At 38.4% G+C, this 24,341-nt stretch overlaps 1 protein-coding gene across 1 annotated transcript in view; it reads right to left on the bottom strand.

The window, feature by feature from the left end:
* LOC112113029 (protein furry homolog) overlaps positions 1–23,927 on the bottom strand; it is a 285,155-nt gene extending 261,228 nt beyond the window's left edge. Inside the window, exon 1 of the mRNA XM_029911959.1 lies at positions 23,746–23,927. Within this exon, the coding sequence (XP_029767819.1) occupies positions 23,746–23,815 (70 nt within the window). The 5' untranslated portion in view covers positions 23,816–23,927. The remainder of the gene's footprint in view (positions 1–23,745) is intronic.
* Between the last annotated feature and the right edge of the window lie 414 nt (positions 23,928–24,341).

The raw sequence follows: 24,341 nt of genomic DNA, 5'->3' as shown, positions 1-24,341 counted from the left end.
GGAAAATTTAGTTAGGCCTTGATCCTGCAAACACTTAAGCGTGTTGTTAATTGCCCCATTGAAATCAATGGGAGTACTCATAGTAGTAAAGTTAAGAACATGCTTAAGTGTTTTCAGGATCAGGGCCTTAAAATGTCTTTTTCAGCAGAAACAGATCATGCCGTGGGAGCCCCCCTGTCGTCAGTGGTAAGTAACGATAACCAAAAACGAAGCAATCAAAGATAGCAAATGACAATGGTAGCGGTAATTTTATTTTAAGAGTTGAAGATCCATATTCTGGTTGCATATAATATATTTTTTCCTCAATTTTCCTTTAATATATGCCAAGTTGGGTGCTGCATTGTAGAGGTGCATCACTCAATGTGACTTCTTGTTAAATTAATGTTTGTTCACAGAAAACTTTTGTTTGTTTTATTTGTTTTGCTCACGGAAAGTGGTGTAATATTTAAATTTTACCTGTGGAAATTTAGCTTGTATGTGTAAAGTGCCAGCTAAGGGCTTTATTCTCGCCTTGGGCTGTTCCAGCTTCCACCCACACAACCCTGATTATGGACCTCACCAGTGGCAGTTTAATTGCTGACTTACATGGAGTGCAAGAAACAAAAATAAAAATAGTTGCTGCCCCTGAATAGCTTATAGAAAAAAAGAGATTTAAAGTAGGCAAGAAGCACCGGGGGGATCTAGGTGAGGGAGTAACAAAGGCATCAATATTTTTAAAAGTATGGTTCTACTTTGAAAAATAACTGTGTAAAAATGGTACCTTACTCACTTGGGCACAAATTCAGCAAAGCACTTAATCACATGATTAACTTCTGGCTCTGAGGTTCCAAGAGTGAATTGGCTTCTGTTTCTTGTGCATCATCAACAGAATTATTTACTAAGTTCCAGTTGCGGGGACTATTAATTAACATGAGGTAATAGAGTTTCATAGGTATGTATATGCTGCACAGAAACCACTTCATCCACAATTTATATGCAGCTGCCTATCCAGTGAAACAAGGCAACTGTTTAAGAGCACATAACAACATTATACAATGGTTTTGAACAAGGACTGAAGAATAGTGACTAGAGGAAAGTTCAAGGGATGTTCTAGACATGCAGAATGGTAACCAGTGTTCCATCTAATTTTTTACATCCATGTGCGGAATGAATGTTGTTATGTGCACCAATATGGAGGTGATGTATGACACATCACCTTCATTTTGGTGCACATAACAAAATTCACATGGTGGGGGTGGGGCTGAGGGGTTCGGAGTGTGGGAGGGGGCTCAGGGCTGGGGCAGAGTGTTGGGGTGTGAGGGCTCTGGCTGGGGGTGCAGGCTCTGGGGTGGGGCTGGGAATGAGAGGTTCAGGGTGTGGGAGGGGGCTCAGGGCTGGGGCAGAGGGGGGGGATGAGGGCTCTGGCTTGGGGTGCAGGCTCTGGGGTGGGGCCAGGGATGAGGGGTTTGGGGTGCAGGCTGCCCCAGGGCTGCGGTGGGAGAGGGGACTCCCCCCAGCCCTCTCTCGCCGCAGCACCTGGGGGCCAAGGGAAAGGTGCCTCTCCCCAGCTGAGGCAGCTCCAGCTGGGCTGGGCCAGGCTGAGGGAGGGCCTCCTCTTCCCTGGCCGTGGCAAGTCTGGGGCAGGTCTGCACTGGGGCCGGCGGGGAGGGGTGCCTCTTCCCACCGCGGCAGATCCGCACTGGGGCCGGTGAGGAGGGGCACTTCTCCCCGCCGCGATATGTCCATGCTGGGGCCAGTGGGAAGGGGCTTAATAGGCAGCTGCACAGCCGCGCAGCTTAGAGGGAACTTAGCGGTAGTGCTCCTTCACAGATCTGGTGGTTCCTTAATATCAGATATATTTCAGTTGTTAAGGGATCTGGCCACCCAAATCTATTTTAAAATCTCTCATAAAATGGAATCTTATAATACTGCAATTTAATATTTGAATAATATTGATATATTGGGGTAAGTTCAGAAAAGGGCAACCACAGTGACAAACTGCAGGGAATAGTTTATGGAAAAAAGATTGAAGGGCTAAATATATGTATTTTGACAGTGGCAATTAAGAGTGGACACAACAGTTCCCAAATATTTGAAGGGTGTTAACACGAAGAAACTAGAGAAATTATTTAGGATAGCACAAAGGGATATAACTACAAATAACTGAATTAAAGGGAAAATGTAGGGTGAATAAGAGGGAAGACTTCCTGACAGTAAAATCAAAAAGTGGTGGAAGCCCTTTACTTGGGACATTTAAATTTAGACTGGACGATATGGGATTCTTTTCAATTGACTTACCGGAACATGGGGGAAGTTCCAGAGGACTGGAGGAAAGCAAATGTGCCACTATTTAAACAGAGTAAATGGGATCAAATGGGTAATAACACGCCTGTCAGCCAGAAACTGATCCCAGACAAAATAATGGAATGGGTGATACAGGACTCAATTAATAAAGAGTTAAAGGAGAATAATATATGTCAATCAACATGGGTTTATAGAAAATAGATCTTGTCAAACGAACTTGACATATTTTATTGAAGAGATTACAGATTTGGTTGATAAAGGTAATAGTGCTGAAGAGATATACTTAGACTTCTATAAGGCATTTGACCTGATACCACAAGACATATTGATTAAGAAACTAAAATGATACAGATAAATTCTAAATTCTAAAATGATACAGACAAATTCTAGTCTGAATTTTTCTAGCTTCAACTTCCAGCCGTTGGATCTTGTTATACCTTTATCTGTTAGATTGAAAAGCCTTTTAGTATCAAATTTGTGTTCCTCATGTAGGTACTTATAGATTGTCACTCCTTAACCTTCCCTTTGTTAAATTAAACAGATTAATTTAAGATTCCTTAAGTCTTTCACAATAAGGAATGGTTTCTAATCCTTAATTATTCTCATGGCTCTTCTCTGAACCCTTTCCAATTTATCACCGTCCTTCTTGAATTGTGGACACCAGAAATGGACACAGTATTCCAGTAGTGGCCACACCACTCCAAATACAGAGGCAATATAGCTTCTCAACTCCTATTTGATATTTCCCTGTTTATACATCCAATGATCACTCCCCTACCCCTACCGCACCCTGCCAAGTTCTTTTCAGAATCACTGCTTCCCAGGATATACAATTCCCATTTGGTAAGCTTGGCCTTTATTCTTTGTTTCTAGATGAATGACTAGAATTGGGCAAATAATGTGGTTTTTGGTTCACTAGCAATTCTGAAAAGCTGGGGGGGAAATTGGGGTCAAACTGAAAACAATTTTTTAAAAATATTTTCAGCAAATCAAGAAGTTGAAAACATTTCTAGTAGGGTCAAAATGAAATGTTTTGTTTCAACCTAACTCAAAAACGTTTGTTTCAATTTTGGGCGTTTTGACAAAAGCAAAGGAGTATTAGATTCACAAAATGGTTGGGGCTGAAGGGAGGGAGAGAAGAAGGCAGCTTCCCTAATAACTTTTACCCCAGTGGTTAGGGAACTTACCCAGGATTTAGGAGACCCCGATTCAATTCCCACCTTTGCCTGACAGGGAAAAGGGATTGGAACATGGGTCTCCTACCTCTCAGGAGAGTGTCCTTCCCACCAGAATATAGAGATAGTCTCACATTCACTGTAGCCCACTGCATGTATATTTGTACACAATAGGAGAGACCTAATTCAGAATACCCTATAGTCTCCCACACCCTGGAACCACTCACCAAGGGGTACTGGTGGATTTTCTATCATTGGAAATTTTAAAATCAAGATTGGATGTTTTTTCTAAAAGGTATGTTCTAGTTCAAACAGGAAATAATTCAGGGAAGTCATATTGCCTGTGTTATACAGGTCAGTCTAGATGATCACAATGATCCCTTCTAGCTTTATTATCTATGAACTATTAGAAAACAACAATGCAGGGAACAAGCCTGCATTGGTATGAGGATGGAACAGATTTCCTAAGTAGGTCTTGCCCATCTCAAATTTCTAAATTTCTATAAGAATAAAAATTTCAGAATTTTTGAACAGACATCTTAACTTTGTAGTGCATATCTGAACCTAAATGTGTTTTGAGGTTTGCCCATCACTATTTGATTTTTGTCTTTGTGACCATTATTTTGGAATAATTTCCTACCAAGATGATTTGTTGAACATGCTTTGCCAAATGAGAAGCTGGTTTAAGGATAACTTTGTAAACTACGCTTCTAAGGATTATGAAAAAATGGGAGCAGTTAATTGAGATGATTGTGTTTTCATGGCATTTTCTGAGGACGGTGGAGTACAGTATGTTGCCAGAGTCATTCTTAGATACCCTTTATGACTAATCCGTGAAGTGATGAAATCAGCTTTGGAAAAAACTGGTGGTTTTGCTGAGTTTATGAAACAACATTATTAAATCCACTGCATTAGTAATACAAGAAATTATTTTAATACAATACAAATTATTTCAAAGAAACGAATACACAAAACAAGCCAAAATTGTAAATACTTCCCTAAAACAATTTTCCTTTTATGAGGAAAAACCCAAATAAAATATCCACTCATTATATCACATTGAGAAAGGCCATTTGTAGTAGAAACATGATATGCTTCTTTCCTAATTATGTGACTAAGAAATTTGTCTGTATGTAATTTAAATAAAATTTGTTCTATTTTAACTGTTTTTGGCCATAAGAAAACTTTTGTTACAGAGGATTCAAACTCTGTCAATGACACTGTGCTATGTGCGTGGGAGATTATATCCCACTTGTTCCGTTAACCTAAACAAAAATTCTGAAAGAGTGTTGAGTAAAACAGAAGAATTTCAGTCAGGATGCCATTTTATATAACATGCACACACTTGGATTCCCTCGAGAAACTAGAGTGGTTTATAACTCGATTGCTGTCCAGGGGGAAAGTGACAGAGTACAATCAAATGCCTAGACACCTGACACAGAAGGAAGGCAAATCAATACAAAGATTCTGGAGCAGCACCTGGTGTAATAGCAAATTTGGAATGGATTTAGTTTCATACTAGGATGTGTAAGCAAGAAGTGGGTGCATCATGGAGTGATGCTTTCAGCGTATAGGAGGTAGTTGTTTAGCCTTTCTGTTGTACACCCTTAATAGCTGACCATATTCAAGCAGATTGCCTTGCCCCTATTCTAGTGGGCCTAGCACAACACAGCATACAGCTGCCGCTGTATGGGATGAGAAAATTCAGAAGGCAAATGGCTGCTTACAAATAAGTCAATAGGCAAGAACCTCTTCATAATGGGTAATTAATGATATCACTAGACAGAAATTAAAAGTTGTACATCATAATATTTACCTTAAAATATATAAATAGTTAAACAAATAGATATGTTGTCAAAAGTGACATTTCAGAGAAATTTAATTAACAATAAACATCAGATGTTGCTTTAGAACACTGGTTATGGGACATCACTTTGCCTCAAGGACCATGACAAACTATATTAGCATAATGGCTTATTATTCCCTGTACCATGTGATCAGTACAATGTGGCATCCCAAAGATAACGATCCGCTTTGGTATGCCACCAGGAGAAAGCATGTACAAAACAGAATGAAGTATGAACCTGAAGTAGCTGAAATGTTGGACACATGTTGCAGATAAAATAATTTATGCAGTGGCTTAATTGTGTACTTTTCTTTGTACAGTGAAGAAAAAAAGCTCCAAACATTTGAATATAGTTGTCCCTCTTCTCAGATAACCATCACAAGTAAAATATATTCAGGAAATTTAGTATTTCAAAATAGAACCGGTCAGGGAGAGAGTAACTCATTCTTATTCAGCCCTTCATTCTGGGCTACTGTTTGAATCCCCACATACCCCAGTTCCTATCCAACAAGGCAGACACATGAATTCTTCATGAATGCTGAATTACACCTGCTTCTGGAATGGGTAAGTAGCAGCTTCCAAAGGACACAAAGTAGCCAATGATTAGGGTTGCCCAGGAGCAATACAAATTAAAACCTTTCCTGGACATTCAGACCATCAAAGCTACTGGCTGAAAGTACAGTCTTTAATTCTCTCCGATCAAGGTTCTTGTCTGGCAAAATAAGACATTATTTGGTGAGTTTGGGGGGGAGGCACGTAGGGCGGAAGAGCGGCATTGGTAGCCACATTTAAGCATTAGATAACAAATGAAGGTTTTCCTACAACTTAACCTATGTTTAAGAAAATAAGAACGGCAATACTGGGTCAGACCAATGGTCCATCTAGCCCAGTATCCTAGTGGCCAGTGCCAGGCACTTCAAAGGGAATGAACAGAAGTGGGCAATTTTGAGTGATCCAGTCCATCATCCAGTTCCAGCTTCTGGCAGTTGGCTTAGAGATACACGGACCATGGGGTTGTATCCCTGACCATACTGGTTAATAACTACGGATTGACCTGTCCTCCATGAAGTTATATAATTCTTTTTTTTTAACCCAGTTATACTTTTGTCTTAACAAGATCCCCTGGTAATGAGTTCCACAGGTTGAATGTGCATTGTGTGAAGAAGGCCACCTTTTATTTGTTTTAAACCTGCTGCCTATTAATTTAATTGTGTGACCCCTCGTTCTTGTCTTATGTGAAGGGGTAAACAATACTTCCCTATTCATCATTTTATAGACCTCTATCATATCCCTTATTAGTTGTCTCTTTTCTAAGCTGAACAGTCTCAGTCTTTTTAATCTCTCCTTGTATGAAGCTGTTCCATACCCTTAACCATTTTTGTTGCCCTTCTCTATATCAATTCTAATATATTCCAATCCTAATAGGGTTTTTTTGTGTGTGAAAGGGACAACCAAAACTGCACTCAGATGATATAAAATTACTCAAGATACTTAAATCCAAAGCAGACTGTGAAGAGTTACAAAGGGATCTCACAAAACTGGGTGACTTGGCAACAAAATGAAAGATGAAATTCAATGTTGATAAATGCAAAGTACTGTACTGCACATAGAAAAACATAATCCCAACTATACATACAAAGTGATGGAGTCTAAATTAGATGTTATCACTCAAGAAAGAGCTCTTGGGAGTCTTTGTGGTAGTTCTCTGAAAATATCCATTCGGTGTTCAGCGGCAGTCAAAAAAGCTAACAGAATATTAGGAACCATTAGGAGAGGGATTGATGATAAAACAGAAAATATCATAATGCCACTATTCAAAAGCATGATTCACCCACACCTTGAATACTGAGTACAGTTCTGGTTATGCCATTGCAAAAAAGACATATTAGAATTGGAAAAAGTACAGAGAAGGGCAACAAAAATGATTAGGGGTATGGAACAGCTTCCATATGAGGAGAGATTAAAAAGACTTGGACTTTTAAGCTTGGAAAAGAGATGAATAATGGGGGGATATGAAAGAGGTATATAAAATCAAAAATGGTGTGGAGAAAGTGAATAAGGAAATGTTATTTACTCCTTCTCATAACACAAGAACTAGGAGTCATCCAATGAAATTAATAGGCATCGAGTTTAAAGCAAACAAAAAGTATAAAGGGGTTAAAAAAAGAACTAGATAAGTTCATGGAGGCTAGGTCCATCAATGGCTATTAGCCAAGATGGTCAGGGATGCAACCCCATGATCTGGTTTCCCCAAGCCTCTGACTGCCAGAAGGTGGGAGCAGAGGACAGCAGATAGATCACTTGGTGATTGCTTGTTCTGTTCATTCCCTCTGAAGCACCTAGCATTGGCCACTGTCAGAAGACAGGATATTGGGCTAGATGGACCATTGATCTGATCCAGTGCGGCCATTCTTATGTTCTTAAAATTCAAGGTGTGGGCATACCATGGATTTACAGAGTGGTATTATGATAATTACTGTGTTATTATCTATCCCTTTTCTGATGATTCCTAGCATTCTATTAGCTTCTTTGCTGCTGCACACTGAGTGGATGTTTTCAGAGCACTATCCACGATGATTCCAAGATTTCTTGACTAGTAACAGCTAATTTAGACCCTATCATTTGATATGTATAGTTGAGATTATTTTTTCCAATGTGCATTACTTTGCATTTATCAACACTGAATTTCATCTGCCATTTTGTTGCCCATCACCCAGTTTAGTGAGATCCCTTAGTAAGTCTTTTCAGTCAGCTTTGAACTTAACTATCTTGAGTAATTTTGTATCTGCAAATTTTTCCACATCACCGTTCACCCCCTTTTCCAGATCATCTATGAATATGTTGAAGAGCTGTGGTCCCTATACAGATTCTTGGGGACCCTGCTATTTACTACTCTCTATTATGAAAAGTGACATTTATTTCTACTCTTTGTTTCCTATCTTTTAAGTAGTTACTGATCCATGAGAGGACCTTCCCTCTTATCCCATGATTGCTGACTTTGCTTAAGAGTCTTTTGTGAGGGACCTTGTCAAAAGCCTTCTGAAAGTCCAAGTACACTGCATCGACTGGACCACGCTTGTCCACATGCTAGCTGACCCCCTCAAAGAATTCTTATGGATCAGTAAGGCATATTTTCTCTTTACAAAAGCCGTCTTGACTCTTCCCCAACATATCATGGTCATCTATGTGTCTGACAGTGGATTACATTTAAACCAGATTATTATGAAAAACACAGAATGTGTTACTTAGCACAAACAAGTATGCTGAGCACTTCACAGGAAATGCATGGAAGATGGATCCTTGACTGAACCAGTTTACAGTATTAGGCCGTGTACGTGAAACTGGACCCATGGAGTCAGACTCCTACCCTGTGCTCATGCAGAGCCTCAATGATACTCTCCACAGGTGCAAGGGTCCACACCTGTAGATCTGACTGCAAGATCACTCAGGGCCTAAATGACTTTAAAGACAACAAAGGATAAAACATAAACCCAGGAGGGGGAGATGTGAGAAAGTTCACAGTTTATGGAAAAGCGATTAAATGGTTCCTCCGCTTAGGCACATGCAGCTGCTGGAGGTTCAAAATGTTATTCATTCATTTTTAATTGACATATAAACATGCTTATAGAATCACAGAAATGTAGGGCTGGATGGGACCTCAAGAGGTCATCTTGTCCATCCTTCATCAAGTATATCTAGACCATTCCTGAGAAGTGATGGTCTAACCTGTTCTTAAAAACCTCCAATAATGGGGGTTCCACAGCCTCCCAAGGTAAACTTTTACTAATATCTAAATCTCCCTTGCTGCAGATTTAGGGGACATAGAAAACAATTGACAATAACTCTCTTTATAACAGCTCTTAACATATTTGAAGGCTGTTATCAGGTTCCCCCTCTCCCCCCCACCCACCCCCTTCTTTTTTTCTCAAGACTAAACATGCCCAGCTTTTTTTAACCTTTCCTCATAGGTCTGGTTTTCTATACCTTTTATAATTTTTGTTGCTTTCCTCCAGACTTTCTCCAGTTTGTCCACATCTTTCCTAAAGTGTTGTGCCCTAAACTGGACACAATACTTCAGCTGAAGCCTCACCAGTGCTGAATAGAGTGGGACAATTACCTCCAATGTTTTACATATGACATACTCGTTAAGACACCCCAGAATATGAGCCTTTTTTGCAACTGCATCACATAGTTGACTCATATTTAATTTGGGATCTACTGTAACCCCACATTCTTTTCTGCAGTACATTCTAGACAGTTATTCCCCATTTTGTAGTTGTGCATTTGATTTTTCCATCCTAAGTGTAGTACTTTTTCACTTTTCTTTACTGAAATCCATTTTGCTGATTTCAGACCAACTCTACATTTTATCAAGAGCCTTTTGAATTCTAATTTTGTCCTCCAAAGTGCTTTCAAATCCTCTCAGCTTGGTTTCATCCAAAAATTTTATAAACATTCTCTCCATTGCATTATCCAACTCATTAATGAAAATGGTGAATAGTACTGGACACACTACTGACCCCCTGAGGGACTCCACTAGATATTTCCCAATTTTGACAGCGAACCATTGAGTACTCTCTGAGTATGGTTTCTCAATGAGTTGAGCACCCACCTTGCAGTAATTTCACATAGACTACATTTCCCTAATTTGCTTATGAGAATGTCATGTGGGACTGTATCAAAAGCCTCACCAAAATCAAGATAAATCACATCTACTGTTTCCTCTCTATCCACTAGGCCAGTAACCAAGGTGGATACACATTTTTAAAAATCGAGATTTTTAAAATTTAAATTAAATATGGGTTTATTTTTTATAAAAGAAACATATTTATAAATAAAAATTGAAATTACAACAACCTATGTTAAGTCCTAAGCTAACTATTATATATTAAAATAATTTAAATTAATTTAAAAAATATTAAGCAGTACATGTTTGCTGTGAAGCCTTAAAGAAAGGCAAACCACTGAACTGGTGGAAGTCACAGGACAGACACCCGGAACCAGGATTTGTTGAAGTGCTAAACCAGCTTTTCACAGTAGATTCTTATTCAGGTACAGAGCAAATATTTTCTTTATTTCAGTTTATTCAACTAGTTCAGCGCAATGACTAGCTCACTCACAGTTGAGAAACCAACTGGGATTTGCCAAAGCATGAAAGCTTGTTTTTCTCTCTCAATCTCTGAATAAAAACCAGGTCTGAGAGGATGAGAGCTACCAGTTCTAAAATCTTGAAGGGCATGATGACCAGCAACAATCAGTTCAATTCACTAATTACAGATAATACTTCTTTTGTCTAATAATTCAGTTAGTTTTAAATTCAAAACTTTCTAATGTATTTGATACACTTTTTTAATGTATCCAGCACATAGAGTTTTACTTAACTAATAAAAAATTAAAATCCTATTTTTGTGAATTTTAATTTATATCCAAATACAACTTGACACAAATCATAAGTAAAAAATTAATCATATAATAAATAAAAATGCATCGTTCAACATTTTATAACATAATAAAACTGTAAAAATTAAGAATCTGAATAAATGTGGGTTAAGCTACGTATTTGCTTAAATAAATGTATATCAATACAGTGCATCTTCCTGGTTAGCAAAAAGAAGTACCAATTTTGTGTAAAAGCTATATTTACTTGGAAATCAACATGCTTTTTGGTTACCAACCAATGAGAATCAACCTTTCTTTAGGAAAATAACTAAAAGGTACAAATGCAAAACAAGATTAAATTCATTTATTTAAATCAAGGTTTCTTGTTTGCTAATTTAAATCATGATTAAAATTGGTGACTTAAACTGCTTTGATTTAAGTCAATCCACCCTGACAATAACCCGGTGGAAGAGGAAATTAGTTTGCTTTGGCATGGTTTGTTCTTCACAAATCCACAGTTGGTATTGCTTATCACCCTATGATCCTCTAGGTGCTTACAAACTGATTTTTAAAATAATTTGCCTCATTATCTTTCCAGGTATCGAAATTAGGCTGACTATTCTATAATGCCTCTGGTGCCCTTCTCCAGATCTCTGGGACCTCCATGACCATCCTCCATGAGTTCTTGAAGATAATCGCTAATGGTTCCAAGATTGCTTCAGACTCATATTATTATTTTTTAAAAGGTGATGCTACAGAAGTGAGTTTCATAGGAAAAAAATTCCAAACATAAGGCAGAGAGTCACACACACTTTAAAGTTTAACTATACATTGCTTGCATTCTAATTAAGTTTCTAAACATGAAGATATTTTTCAATAAATGTATTTATAGTGATACAGCGGAGAAAATGAAGTTCCTTAGTAATTTTGTGCTAAATAGCCCCCACTATACTGAGTTTTCATCAAGGGGAACAGTGTAAGTTTCTAACAAAGGAAAAAATATTGTGCCCTCTCACAGAGCTGTAACTAGAAGTTGAAGTAATGGCCTAACATGACCTAACATGAAAGGAATAAATAAGCATAAAAAGAAATCCTCAACTGATCCTTCCTGAAAATGTGTTTATAAACTGTAAGGTTTTGTTTGGCTCAAACCACAAATCAAAGATGGTAAGTTCAATTTTGGAAAAACAACAAAATGTATTTTCCCTGAAATACTGTAACTTAATAGCTGTAGTTTGATTACACACAGTGGGTGAGATTTTAAAAAGCATTCAACATCAGCATAACTCTGCTCCCACTGAAGTCAATACTTAAACTCTCATTGACCGCAATGGAAGCAGATTTAGGTGAGTGATGGGCGTCACTGCTTATATTGTCCATTTACATTTCATGAGCATGAGAGGAAGTTGTGGACATTTGTTAGAGAGTTTATGGAAAATTATAGTGATAATTTGAATCCATTATGCATATTAAATTTAATATCATACAATTTCATGCTGTTTTAAACAACAGCATGAGTCAGATACAGAACCTAAAAGCTCAATTTCCATGTTTTCGTTGATTTATGTCAACCTTAATGATAATTAAAGATAGTTTTCGGTATTTAATTAGTAGCGTATAATCTCTTAATATACAGTTTCAGGCCTTCTAACAAAACATTCTAAATGTTGCTTCTATAAAATCATGTAGAAACCCGCATTCAACACAAAATATATCAACTTAAAATGCCTTTATTGACTCACATATTGTAAAAATGTAACATTTATAACAACAATTCTTGCCCTAAGGGCCTTGTCAAATTGTGCATTCAGACTTTAAAATGCATGATTTGTAAATCTGACAGGCTTTGAGATGTTTACAAATAATGGTAAAGGAAAGTTCAGCACATGAACTAGCTATGTAGCAACATCTAAGAGCTCCAATGCATGTGAACAACTTTATGAAAGTTGTTGCAAGTTATGCAAACCACATCACATAGGAAAGAAGAATCAACTGCTCCCCTCTTTGGGCATAATTCCACAACATATTTGATTTAAATCAATTGGAGTTGAAGGTGCTCACCACCTTGTAGGATGAGACCCTTTTTTGTAACAAGAAAGTAACTTGTACAATTTTCTAATTATAGATCTCTAGGTGAGCTGGAAATAAAGGTATTAAAATTAGTGTTTACATTACATTTATTTATGTAGCTTTTAAATTAAAAGAGCTATTTATATCATGATTTTGTGACATCTTAACACAACTCCAACATGCCAGCAGTGAGGTGCTTCAACACTACTTCCTATATGAATACCATTCACCCTAAAACAAGAGAAAATCCTTTACTTGTAATTCTTCTACATTAAGTGTATACAGTTCACATGAGAGCTCTATGGATTTTATGCTTCTGGCAAATTACTAGTTGGAATTTGCATAGGTCTGCTTGGAGCTCTAAAATCACAGGATGTAGAGATGAATAAAAGATATATTAGGTCATCGAGTCCATCTTCCTTCCAGTACAGGACTGTTCCCTACAACAGTTTTTAATGCATTTACCAGTCTAGTTTTAAATGTTGCAAAAAACAGGGCTTCAATCATTCCACTTGAGAGACAATTCCACAGCCTAATAGATCTCCATGTCAAGAAACTTTTTCTGATATTCAGCCTAAATTTTCCTTCACAGAATGTTCTTACTCTTTGTCCAGATTTCTAACTTCTGTATCCCTTTCCCTACCCCATCTTCACTGATGTTCACTTCCCCCAATTGGAGAATTATCTGCAAATATCATTAATGTCTTTCACTTTCTTCCAAATCACTAAAGATCCTGATGAAGATAAAGTCTAACATCCATCCCTGTAGTACCCCACTGCTCTACTCATACTAATTTGATAAATTATCATCAATAACTACACTTTATGTACAATCCCTTATGTACAATTAATTTTGAAAATATTGTAAAATACTCAAATTCTTGTGAAATACTCAAATGCTTTACTAAAATCCAAACATACCCACTCTGCTTTCTTCATCTGCTAATTTCAGAATTCTGTCAAAAAAAGCAATCCAGTTTGCTTGGCCTATCCTAACTTATGAGATAAACTAGCGTTGTGTTATTAGCCTGTACAATGCCTACTTCACTGGGGCCCTGATGTCTCTGTTATGCAGTACCAGTAGAAATAATAATTAATAGAAAAATGATAATCTGGTAAATTCCTTCTTTATAAATGCGTGCTATTCCTCATGGTCCCATTAACTCCCAGGGCCCAGGCTTTCAGAATTTCATATTGACAATCATGGTAATATTATGCACAAGCGATCAATTTGATGCCTCGCAGGCCAACAGACCATACAATTACCTCAGTAGCACATGCAAATTATGTGTAGGTCTTCCCAGCTGATGGATTTTAATATTCTCCATCACGTCACCTAACAACAGTAATAGTAGGCTGTCATCCTCGATGTGGACAGTGGGCAGGGCCGGATTTAGGGGCAGGTGGCCCAGGCAACTGAGGTGTCAGGCTTGGGGGGCACCGGGCTTGAGGTGCTGTTTTTGTTGTTAATGAGAAAAGGGAAAATAAAATGTTTGAAGTAAAATGTAATAAAAAATAAGGTATTCAAAAGTTTAACAAATGGGGTGTGTGTGTGTGGCAAACACGCTCCTTGCCTGGGGCGCCATTTGGTCTAGCGCCAGCCCTGCCAGTGGGCTTCAGCAGAGGAATGGTGAGACTGAAATCTTCCATTTCAGGTTCTGGAGGGGAATGTGCTGTAGTAGACACAAAGCCCTTTGCCTGTCCCCCCAAAGCTTGATTCCTTCTGCTCTGTCCCCTACAAGATGTCCCTGTCCCAGTTCTGTTTCTTCCCTATCTCTTGCTCCTCCATCCAGTCCTATTCTCCTCCCTGATCGAGTCTGCTCTCCACTCTTCAGGCTTTTAATTCCAGTTCTAGTCTCCTTACCGAGCAAAATCCTAGTCTCACCCCTCCAGTCTCTCCAATGCAGCTCATCTTCCCCCTACTCCCAATCTCCTTGCCCAGCCATTGCTAGTTATCACCCCCCACCCCATCTCCATGTCCCCAGTCTCCTTGCCCAGCCAGCCTCAGTTCCCCTCTTCCTGGCTCCTCATCCAACCTTTGTCTCCTTCCCCCAGCCCTGCTGGTTCCCAGTCTCAGACTCCCCCCACAGCTCCTCATCCAATCTCAGACTGCCATCCCCCATTTCCTTCCTTCTAGCTCCTATTCTCCTTGTCCAGCCAGTCCTGGTTTCCCCCTCCTCCTCCATGGTTCCCAGCCCCCATCTCCTTACACAGCCAGTCCACATTGTCCCACTTCATTCCTTGGCTCCTCGCTACTTCTCCATCTGGCTCCATATCCCAGTCTCTGCTGCCCCACCCAGTTTTGCCATTCCAAATCAACTCCCTGCACCCTCCCGAGGTCTGGCTCTAGTCCCCTCTGCATTGAAATCAGCCAGCTTCCTCCTCCATGCTGTCTGGGTCCAGCCAGGTGGGGGCTCTGAGAGCACAGAAGAGAGCCTCCCTGCTTTCAGTTCCAGTGCCTGGTCTTGGCCCGGTCCACAGCTGCCCAGAGCTGCAATTGCAGGGAAAATCCTGCTCAGGCCCAAGCTGCAACATGCCCAGTGTAGGTGGAAACTTCAGGGAATTTAACTGTAAAGGACTAGCATGTCGTTACTGAGCAAGTGTGAACTGTGATTTTTCAAAGGATAAGCGGCAAAAAAGCCATCCTCTGCCAAATTTCAAGTCCATGATGCAAAGCATGGGAGCACTAGAGCTTCTCAAAGAAAAGGTCACCAGAATTTTTTAACATGGGCAAAACAACACATTTCTCCCTAGCCTTGTTCTCAGAAACAGCTAAACTATTTTGGCTGAAAATTAAAAAAAACAAAAAACAAACTGAGGCTGACAGCCAGCATGGAAAATTTCAACCCAAAAATTTTAATTTGTCAAAATGAAAAGCCACTGAAAGCAGGGTCTTAAAATTATATGTATGTGTGTATACATTAATGAAATTCTTATGCTTCATCTTCTGTTCCATAACACCTCTATCTTCTGTCTTAATTGAACATATTAAAGGTTCGTCAGGAACAAGCAGACTTAGCTTTAATTCACCCAAACCCTAATGACTTGTACTTCAAATGTGATACTGACAGACCTTGTGATCCGAAAGTTACTGTTCCTGATCAACAATTCATCTAGGTGGATAATATGTACATTGCTATGCCTAATGGCCTTTCAATATGATCTGGACCCTTGATTTTTAATTTTTACCAAAAATTTTCTGAGTTTTTATAGAAGCTATTATTGTTTTTTACCGATTTTCACCTGAATTTTGTACCACTCAGGTACAGAAAATACATATTACATTACAAAGATCCAATAGATGTGTTTATGTTAATAATAAATTAGTCCAAATGTAACTGTGAGGTTGTCTGTTAAACTAAGGTAGTGTAGTGGAAGACACACACACACGCATGAACATGAGTATGTGTACACCAATGCTTAAGCCCTAAAGTGCCAAACTTTAGAGAGACACCTGTCGGGGTGGTCGGATAATACTTAGTCCTGCCATGAGTGCAGGGAACTGGTCTAGATAACCTCTTGAGATCCCTTCCCATCCTGCGATTCTATGAACTTCCCTGACCTGGCTCCCAGCTCTGGAAGGAGAGAGAGTGGCTCAGTACCCTGTCTGGCCCAGGTAACCGAGCCACCATCTCTCCTTCTGGAGAAGGCACAGAAGCAGAAGAAGTGGAGGAGGAAGCTTGAGGCGATGGCACCATTGCATCCTCTACCTCGTCCATTTCCGGGTCCATTTTTCTCTATTTGTTGCTTTCTTTTGTCCTCTCATCTCCCAATATCAACCCAGAAAACTGAGAAGTTAATTTTTTGCCCCAATTTCCACCTGTTTTTTCATTTTTGTAACAAACACAGATAAATTCATGGGAAATTTTAGAGAGATAAGGTGGGTGAGGTAATATAATATAGGTCCAATAAAAGATATTACCTCACCCTCCTTGTCTCTCTAATATCCTGGGACCAACATGCCACAACAACACTGCATACAACAAAACAAAAAACAAAAACAAAAGGCCCTGAACATGATTAATAAAACAAAAATCAAAATAAAATTATCTCCACCTCTAAGGGCAAGACAGGAATAGAATGTGGTGGGATTATTTGTTATAAGTATATGTGTTCAAAGAACAAGAATTATAGTTAAATATTTTCTCTTCTCCAAAGGTATCAGTTATAACACATTTGCACCCTATGGAAAGTAAAATGCTCCAGAGATATCTTCGGAAAAATTGCTAACTAATACCAATTAACAATCTTGTTATAAATAACCAGTAGAAGCATGATTCATAAAGTGTCAGTTGGCTACAGTCAATATGGAGGAAAGATGGTTCCTGTGGTTAAGGCATAAGACAGGCTTCTATTCCCATCTCGGCCACAGACTTCTTGTGTGACCCCATGTACATCACTAACTTCTCTGTTCTAGTTTGCCCATCTATAAAAACAATCCTATGGAGATAACACTACCTTCTTTTGTAAGCATGTCATGACGCTAACTGAAGAAATGTCTGGAAAGCATTCAGACAGAAAACACTTGAGAAGAATTATTTTACTGGCTATAGGTGAACCAGAACTAGAACATTTTTAAATATAAAGGGATGATACAACCTACAAAGATACAACAAAACATATGAGCGGGCATCCTGAAAAACCAAAACCTAGAAGACAGGAAAGTTGAGCTACTTCCAACCCAGAAAAAAATTCTGTAGAACAGATAGACCAAGCCTGGAGCCGTGTTCTGATTCTGAAGAAAAGCAATAGTACCTTATGAACATATGCAGAGAACTCTACATGTCTGCTTTGCAAGTTTCTTAAACATGGTTCTATTCAATCAAGGGAATTAGTTTCAAAAGAAACAAAAATCTGCATGGACATTCTTACAGGTTTAATTTGTTCCACATAAAAGATTAGGCTCTTTTTTATATCAAGCTCATAGAAAAAACACTATTTCTGGGTGGCTGGCTGGCTATGAGATAATGAGAAAAATATTAGTAGAATGATCACTTAATTGTAGTGAAACTCCCAGAATACAGTATTTTTGTCAGGAATCTATAATATGTCAAGTTCCCCTTACATACTTATTTATTGAATGCACAATAATCCAACAAAGCATCTAGTCTCACTGTGAGGCAACTTTGCTAATTTTTTATTATAATAATAAAATTAAAAGTAAAGCCATCAGCAACTCCACAATCACAAATTTTAATCAAGCTGTATCATATTCTCCTTTCTTGGCAAGTAAGTGGAAATGAGGACTGTTTTGTGGGATTATGTCTCAAGTCACAACTCAACAACTCCCCAGTACAGAAGGCAGGACTTTGCTCCTTGCTGCTGGCTACTGTAAACCAGGATAGCCCAAGTAGTTGTATAAATCAATGCTACTTTTTGAGATAATTAGTTGCTGAAAGCCTACAATGTATTCAGAACATTTATCTTAAGATGAGCCTCCTAGACTAGTGATCAAATACCTTTTTGCATGGGCTCCTTATCGGCGTCCACAGAGATCAATGGAGTCTCTAGTGAGTCCTGTGATGTACCTGCAAAATCTACACAATGGCTCTCAGGAAGGCCTTCAGACTAGCCTCCTGCAGTCCAGCCCAAAATCTGTCTCCTGGGAAGACAAAGATGTGACCTTGCTGGCTAAGACACTGCAGCATCACCCTAGAATATGTCAAAAGGCCTGGAGCAGACAACAGTTAACCTCTTAGCAGTTCCTCTGATACCAAATGCATCAACATCACTGACCTCTTGGCACAAGCATCAGTAGTGCTCACACACGCTGTTTATTCATGGAGTTCTAAGCAGCCCCAGTGCTAGGACATCTATGTAGTCATTGTTAAGTGGGTGAGAGCAGTCATGCAGCCAATATTGGTCCAGCCATGCTGTCATAACCCATCGGCTTTACCTTTCAGTAAGTGAACCAGAAGGTCGGTGTGAACAGAAGACCCTAGTAGTTCTGGAGTTTAAGGCATATATACATTTAAAGCATATAAGGAAAAGAAAGATGACCCACCAACCGTGCGTGCCTCAACACAAGCTTCGAGGAAGGCTCCAATGCTTCAACTCTTAAGTGAAGAGCCATGAGGGTACCGCATCATGACCTTGACTGCAACGAGATGTCACTTCATCTTGACACAATGAGGATTGCTCCATGGATGTCATTGCATCACCTTTGGGCCTATTAGGCTAGATCTGCATTGATCTACAATTATTCAATTCTGGGATTTTTAATCTTCCATGGGTATTACCCTATACTCAGCATATCTTGAGGGCTCCTTCCTTTAATGATGGACTTGCACCTGAAAACACAGGGAAGCTGAGTAATGACATAAGAAACCCATCCAGGGCTCTGACACCTTGAGGCTAGAGCACGTCACATACCATGTTATGATCCTCCTCAAGGAAGTACAAGTACTAGCCATTACTGCACTTAACACTGTTGCCCTGTTTCTCCATATATGCATTTACAAAACAACCCACATGGGACAAAAAAGACAACCCCCTCCTTCTCCCCTCTGAAAAGGTAAAATAAGAACCTCCAACCAGTAGTGAAAGTTATTTTAAAAACAGATAGGACACAATGTGTCACTGATGCTTAGTACATCAAAGCCTCCCTAACCAACACGGGTCTTCAAAATAACTTTACATTACATTTCTTTTTCCTTTTTTAAAAATACAGGACTCTAGTGCAGTGTGATTCCCCTCAGGGCACACTCTCACCAGAGCAAGCCTCCTCAGCTCCAGTGCTTCCTGGATCTGGCCTCAGAGCATTCAGAACCCCTGTTCACACCGTGAGTTCCCTGCAGTGAGTACACCTAGAGAATGGGACACCTAGAGAAGCCTTATACGATCCCCAAAGCAGCCCTGCACCCCACATCCACAGTCAGCAATGACTCTCAACCAGCTTGGAAAACAGAAGTGTTTATTAGTCATCAGGAACACAGCATAGAACAGATCGTGTTAGCAGAGAAATAAGGAACATTCACCAAAGTCCATCATGGAGGGGGGAAATCCAGAGCCCAGAGCTCTATCCCCGAGTCCCAAAACAGGAGACTGACCAGCTCCCAGCTGCCCAGCCTTGGTCACGACCTGCTGCCTCACCTCCGTCCTTTTCTCTTTCCCAAGCAAACAGGTCACCTGACCTGTACCTCTCACTTTGTTTTCTAGCACCTCCAGCTGATTCTTGCAGAGGATGGGCCCTAGACATCAATTGCCAGGATACAGAGTGTCAGCCATTGTCTGTGCCCAGGTAGCCAGACATCAGTCACACCTGCCTTCTTGGGGTCTCTGCAATGATCACACACTCTTGTCCCACCACCTAGATACTTGAGTAACACATAGGGAAAATTGAGGCATGCACACAGTATTCAGCCAAAACATTAAGAACTTTCCCACTTTGTCACATATACATAGACCTTTCACTTCTACACATCACAAAATGTAGCCCCAACAATAATTAAAATTCAACTTTGAACAAGAAAGGCCTCAGTCTGAATTTAAATTAAATGTATGTATAGAGATAAGGCTCTAACATTCAAAGGCAGAGAATTCCAAAGTCTTATTGACTTGAAAGCAAGTATCATTATTCCTAAATATGTGACCTTTATGATGAAACAATTGTAGTTGCTGAATCAATTCTATGAAAAGGAACAGAAGGAACCAAAATGTTAGCTATGCAAAATATGTCCCATCTATCGTTTTACAATCCATAAACGCCATCTTAAAATATATATTTGGGAACAGGAAATCATTGCAAAACAATCTGTACCAGCTCACATAATATTTGAATTGTGGCGAGAGGAAGGAAGCCATTTACCTGCACCATTTTGAATCTCCTACAGAATAGGAAAGGAAGAAAACACTGAATTGCTAGTCTAATATAGAAAGTACAAAAACATGAATTTGTGTTTGGATATTTAATAGTGTACACTTCCTGTAGCCAATAAAAAGATCCCTTATCTACAGATTTTTTTTATTCTCAAAAGATAAGAAGTTAAGAATAAATCCAAGATATAACAACCAGTTAAAAAGCAAATATTCTACTGACAGACCAGCCTAATATACTGAACCTTCTTGTTACATATACTTTGCTTTAATTTAAATAATTTCTTTAAAAATACAGGGTTTGGGACATGACCACAAAATAAATCTACAAATGATATTCTGATACCCTTGCTCACATTTAGAATTTTAGTCCAGGAGTTGTCCCACTTATTTCAATGGAACTACTCTTGGAGTAAGGTACTATTCAACACGAGTAAGGGTATCAGTATCTGGCCCTTGGTATTTTTATTAATATAATTTTCTAAAATAATAATATGTACTGCTTTTATGAACTACAGCCGTTCCTATATGAGAAAAGTGGCAAATGGAAGCAGTGTCAATCCATATATCTGGCAAGTTATAGGAATATTTGCCAGCTTTGTTTGAAATGCAGTCTTTCATTAACATATTTAGGACAAAACTCTGCCTTTAATCCTTAGAGCCACATATGGGGGAATGCAAAGGAATCAACTTGGTGGATGGCTCGAGCCATACCACTGAATGCATCCTTTTGCTGCTCCAAAAAGCAGCTGTATGTGCCCATCTACAACATGCTATTGCCAAGCTGAGCCTAAATATGATGAGCACATAAAATCACCTAAAATAAGTCTTAGCTGGTTCCCTCACCTGACCATGGTGTGCCAGTGAACATGATAGATGGGCCCCTTGGCAAGCACTCTGGAATGCCAGGTAGAAATCCTACCTTGCTGCTTCATGAAAGTGTAAAGTAGTATTGCATTTCAGAAGACCTTAGATAGCAAAGTTGGACACTAACACCATTCCATGCAACAGAACGGGTAACTGTGCACTAACCAGTCCATTAAGAAAAAGTTCATGCTCTGTATAAACCTTAATACGCTTCAGCAGGAATGACTGAAAAGCACGTTCCTGTGCATGCATGTGGAACCTTAGCAGTAAATTTTAAGCAAGGGTGTTCCATCCACCACTTAACAGAGTTTAATAGAGCCCCAAATCTTTTGAACTCCTCAGAATTTTCTGATTAAATAGCTTATTGTTCAACCACAGAAAATATGTACAATTTCATAAACAGTGTTTCAGACTGCAAGTAGATAGTCTGGCAACAACTTTAAATAAAATTGGATTAACTGACTGGATTTCCTCAATGTTTAATCGAAGTACAGTAGAGAACGCCATTTATCTGTGAAAGAATGGCAGAAAGAGTGATACTGGATATATCAATTTAATTTTTCTAAACCAGAGAAAAATACTGAATTTCATTTAAGGACTTCTAATTTCAGTTTAGGAATGGCATTAGCTATTTCAAAATATTTTCCTAGGAAAAAAAATCTGTGGTATCAGCAATTTAGAAATTAAAAAAATTATATCCATCTTCATAATATTGTAACAGTGTTATGTTCTTACCTCGTATGATTAAAAAAATGTAAGGCTAATATCACCTGGCCTTTATTATTATTGTATTTTAAAAAAGAAACAGGATCCATTTATGACAATTTCCCTACCCTCAAAATGATTTATTTTTCTTTCTTTTCATAACACTGACTGTAATTAGTTATGACACCCATTGTTACAACACATACTTTTGTTTCCTTTAATCAATTAATAGTTCAAAAGCAAAATAATACTAAATTCATCATCTAATTCTTATTATGTCATAGATTCTAAATGTAATGAACATATGCAAAATGCTGTAGGATTATAGCAAATCAAGAAATACTGTTTAGGTAACAGTATTATTCCCTAGTGGTTTCACACTTGTGGTAGAAAAACTGACTCAGACAAGCCCTATGGTTGAAATTGACCTGGAAAAAACATGGTTTCTATGGATATCATTTAGAGATGGATATCCTAATACAATACATATTTAGGGGTTTTTTACATTTCTTAACAGGTTATCAGATGTATGTCGGGCACTAACAACGTCTGCAGAGGTATAATTTTATATACTATAGTATCTAACACACCATTTTATTCAGGAGCTATTTAATTATAGATATTGGGATGATGGTTACGTATGCAGTAATGAATCCAAATTGGATTTTTCCAGAGAGACTGTGTTCTATATTTTTAAACTGTTAATGTATTGAGTCTGCCACTACTAACAGTTGCTAATGTGAAAAGAGAATATAACATATATGTATATATTTTAAATAAAAATTCATTCTGTATCAGAAGTAAGAATCTAGAGGCCTGACTCTGATGTGACTATATTTACAACCATTGCCTCTACTTTGAGATCTTATACATCATAATACATTATTATATTACAATGCATTCCTGAAAAATAAGACTGATTGATATACATAGTGATAAATTATTAGCATTATGAATAGAGAAATAATTAAAGAAGACTATAATCTCATTTGTTTACATTTTATAAAGCTTCTGTTTGGATTAGATATACATCCTGATACCTTTTTGATACTAATGTTTCAAACGAGTTTGAATTTAAAGCACAAAGGAAGGGGGGGAAACAAAGCTGTAAGTACCTAATTATTATTATTTTTTGGCTTTTACAATATTACAGTGATGACTTGCAGATCTGGAACATAAGCAGTCCATTTTTTTGTTCACATGATACAAGGATAAAACAAATACAAAATACTTCAAAACAATGCCACACCCCTCAGATTAAATATCACTTAAAATATTTAGATAAAGCCTGAACAAATCAAACAAACATCTAGGCAGGAAATTCTGTTTTAATGCACTACCTCTGTGCTATTTCAGAGAGCCTGGAAGCAGCCTAACTTGAGAATTCAATCAAGCAAAACCTAGAATAATCTCATTGCCATATTTGCAGTTAATGAAAGCTATTTAAATCTGTGATATTTTTATCTTTATAGAAGATAAAAGCAAAAATTATTTGTTTCACTAATAACACAAACATATAGTAAATTTAAGATTTTATTATTTTGGTTATCCTTACTGTCTACCAATCAATGTACAATATTAAAAGATTATTCTTCTGTTACTCACTATTGCTCCAGGACTTCAGTAAATATTTGATACTGATTTCAAAGAAGCCTGAATCCTGCTGGCTAGCCATGTCTGCTGCATACAAAGAGGCTTCTATAATTCTGAGCAGTTGAAGTGGCAGGTACTATGTATGTAGATGTAACTGTCACCAGTTAGTGATGTAAACGAGGGGTCAGAAGAGGAAATGAAGTCTCTGCAGATCAACTTCTTCCGTGGTAGGTAAGCCCTCATTTAATACAACAACAACAACAACACACCATGAGATGCTCGTCCTCTGCTCCTCCTTCAGGGCTGGTACTTAGCTTTATTTGCTGTATTTTTTTCCCCACCCTGCAGACATTCAATAGGAGCTTTCACGTACTCCATTCCACAATGAATCAGATTTTTGCAGCTTTTCCATAGGCTCCGTTTAATACATGTACTGTACCAAAGCAGCTGTTGTATAAAACAGTTAGAATGTCTCCTGGAAGGGTGTTTGAGCTGGCCTTCTAATAGCGTGCAATCTGCCTATCTGAAGGCTTTTTCCATTGGAGACTGATAGACTGATCGTATGCACCTCCTCCTGCAAGCAAACACAGAGTATCAACTTGAAGCCC

This window comes from Terrapene carolina, unplaced genomic scaffold (assembly GCF_002925995.2).
Source record: "Terrapene carolina triunguis isolate 2854851 unplaced genomic scaffold, T_m_triunguis-2.0 Scaffold139, whole genome shotgun sequence".
NCBI lineage: Eukaryota > Metazoa > Chordata > Testudines > Emydidae > Terrapene > Terrapene triunguis.
Note: the sequence above shows the minus strand (reverse complement) of the source record. Positions and strands in the feature narration are given on the sequence as shown.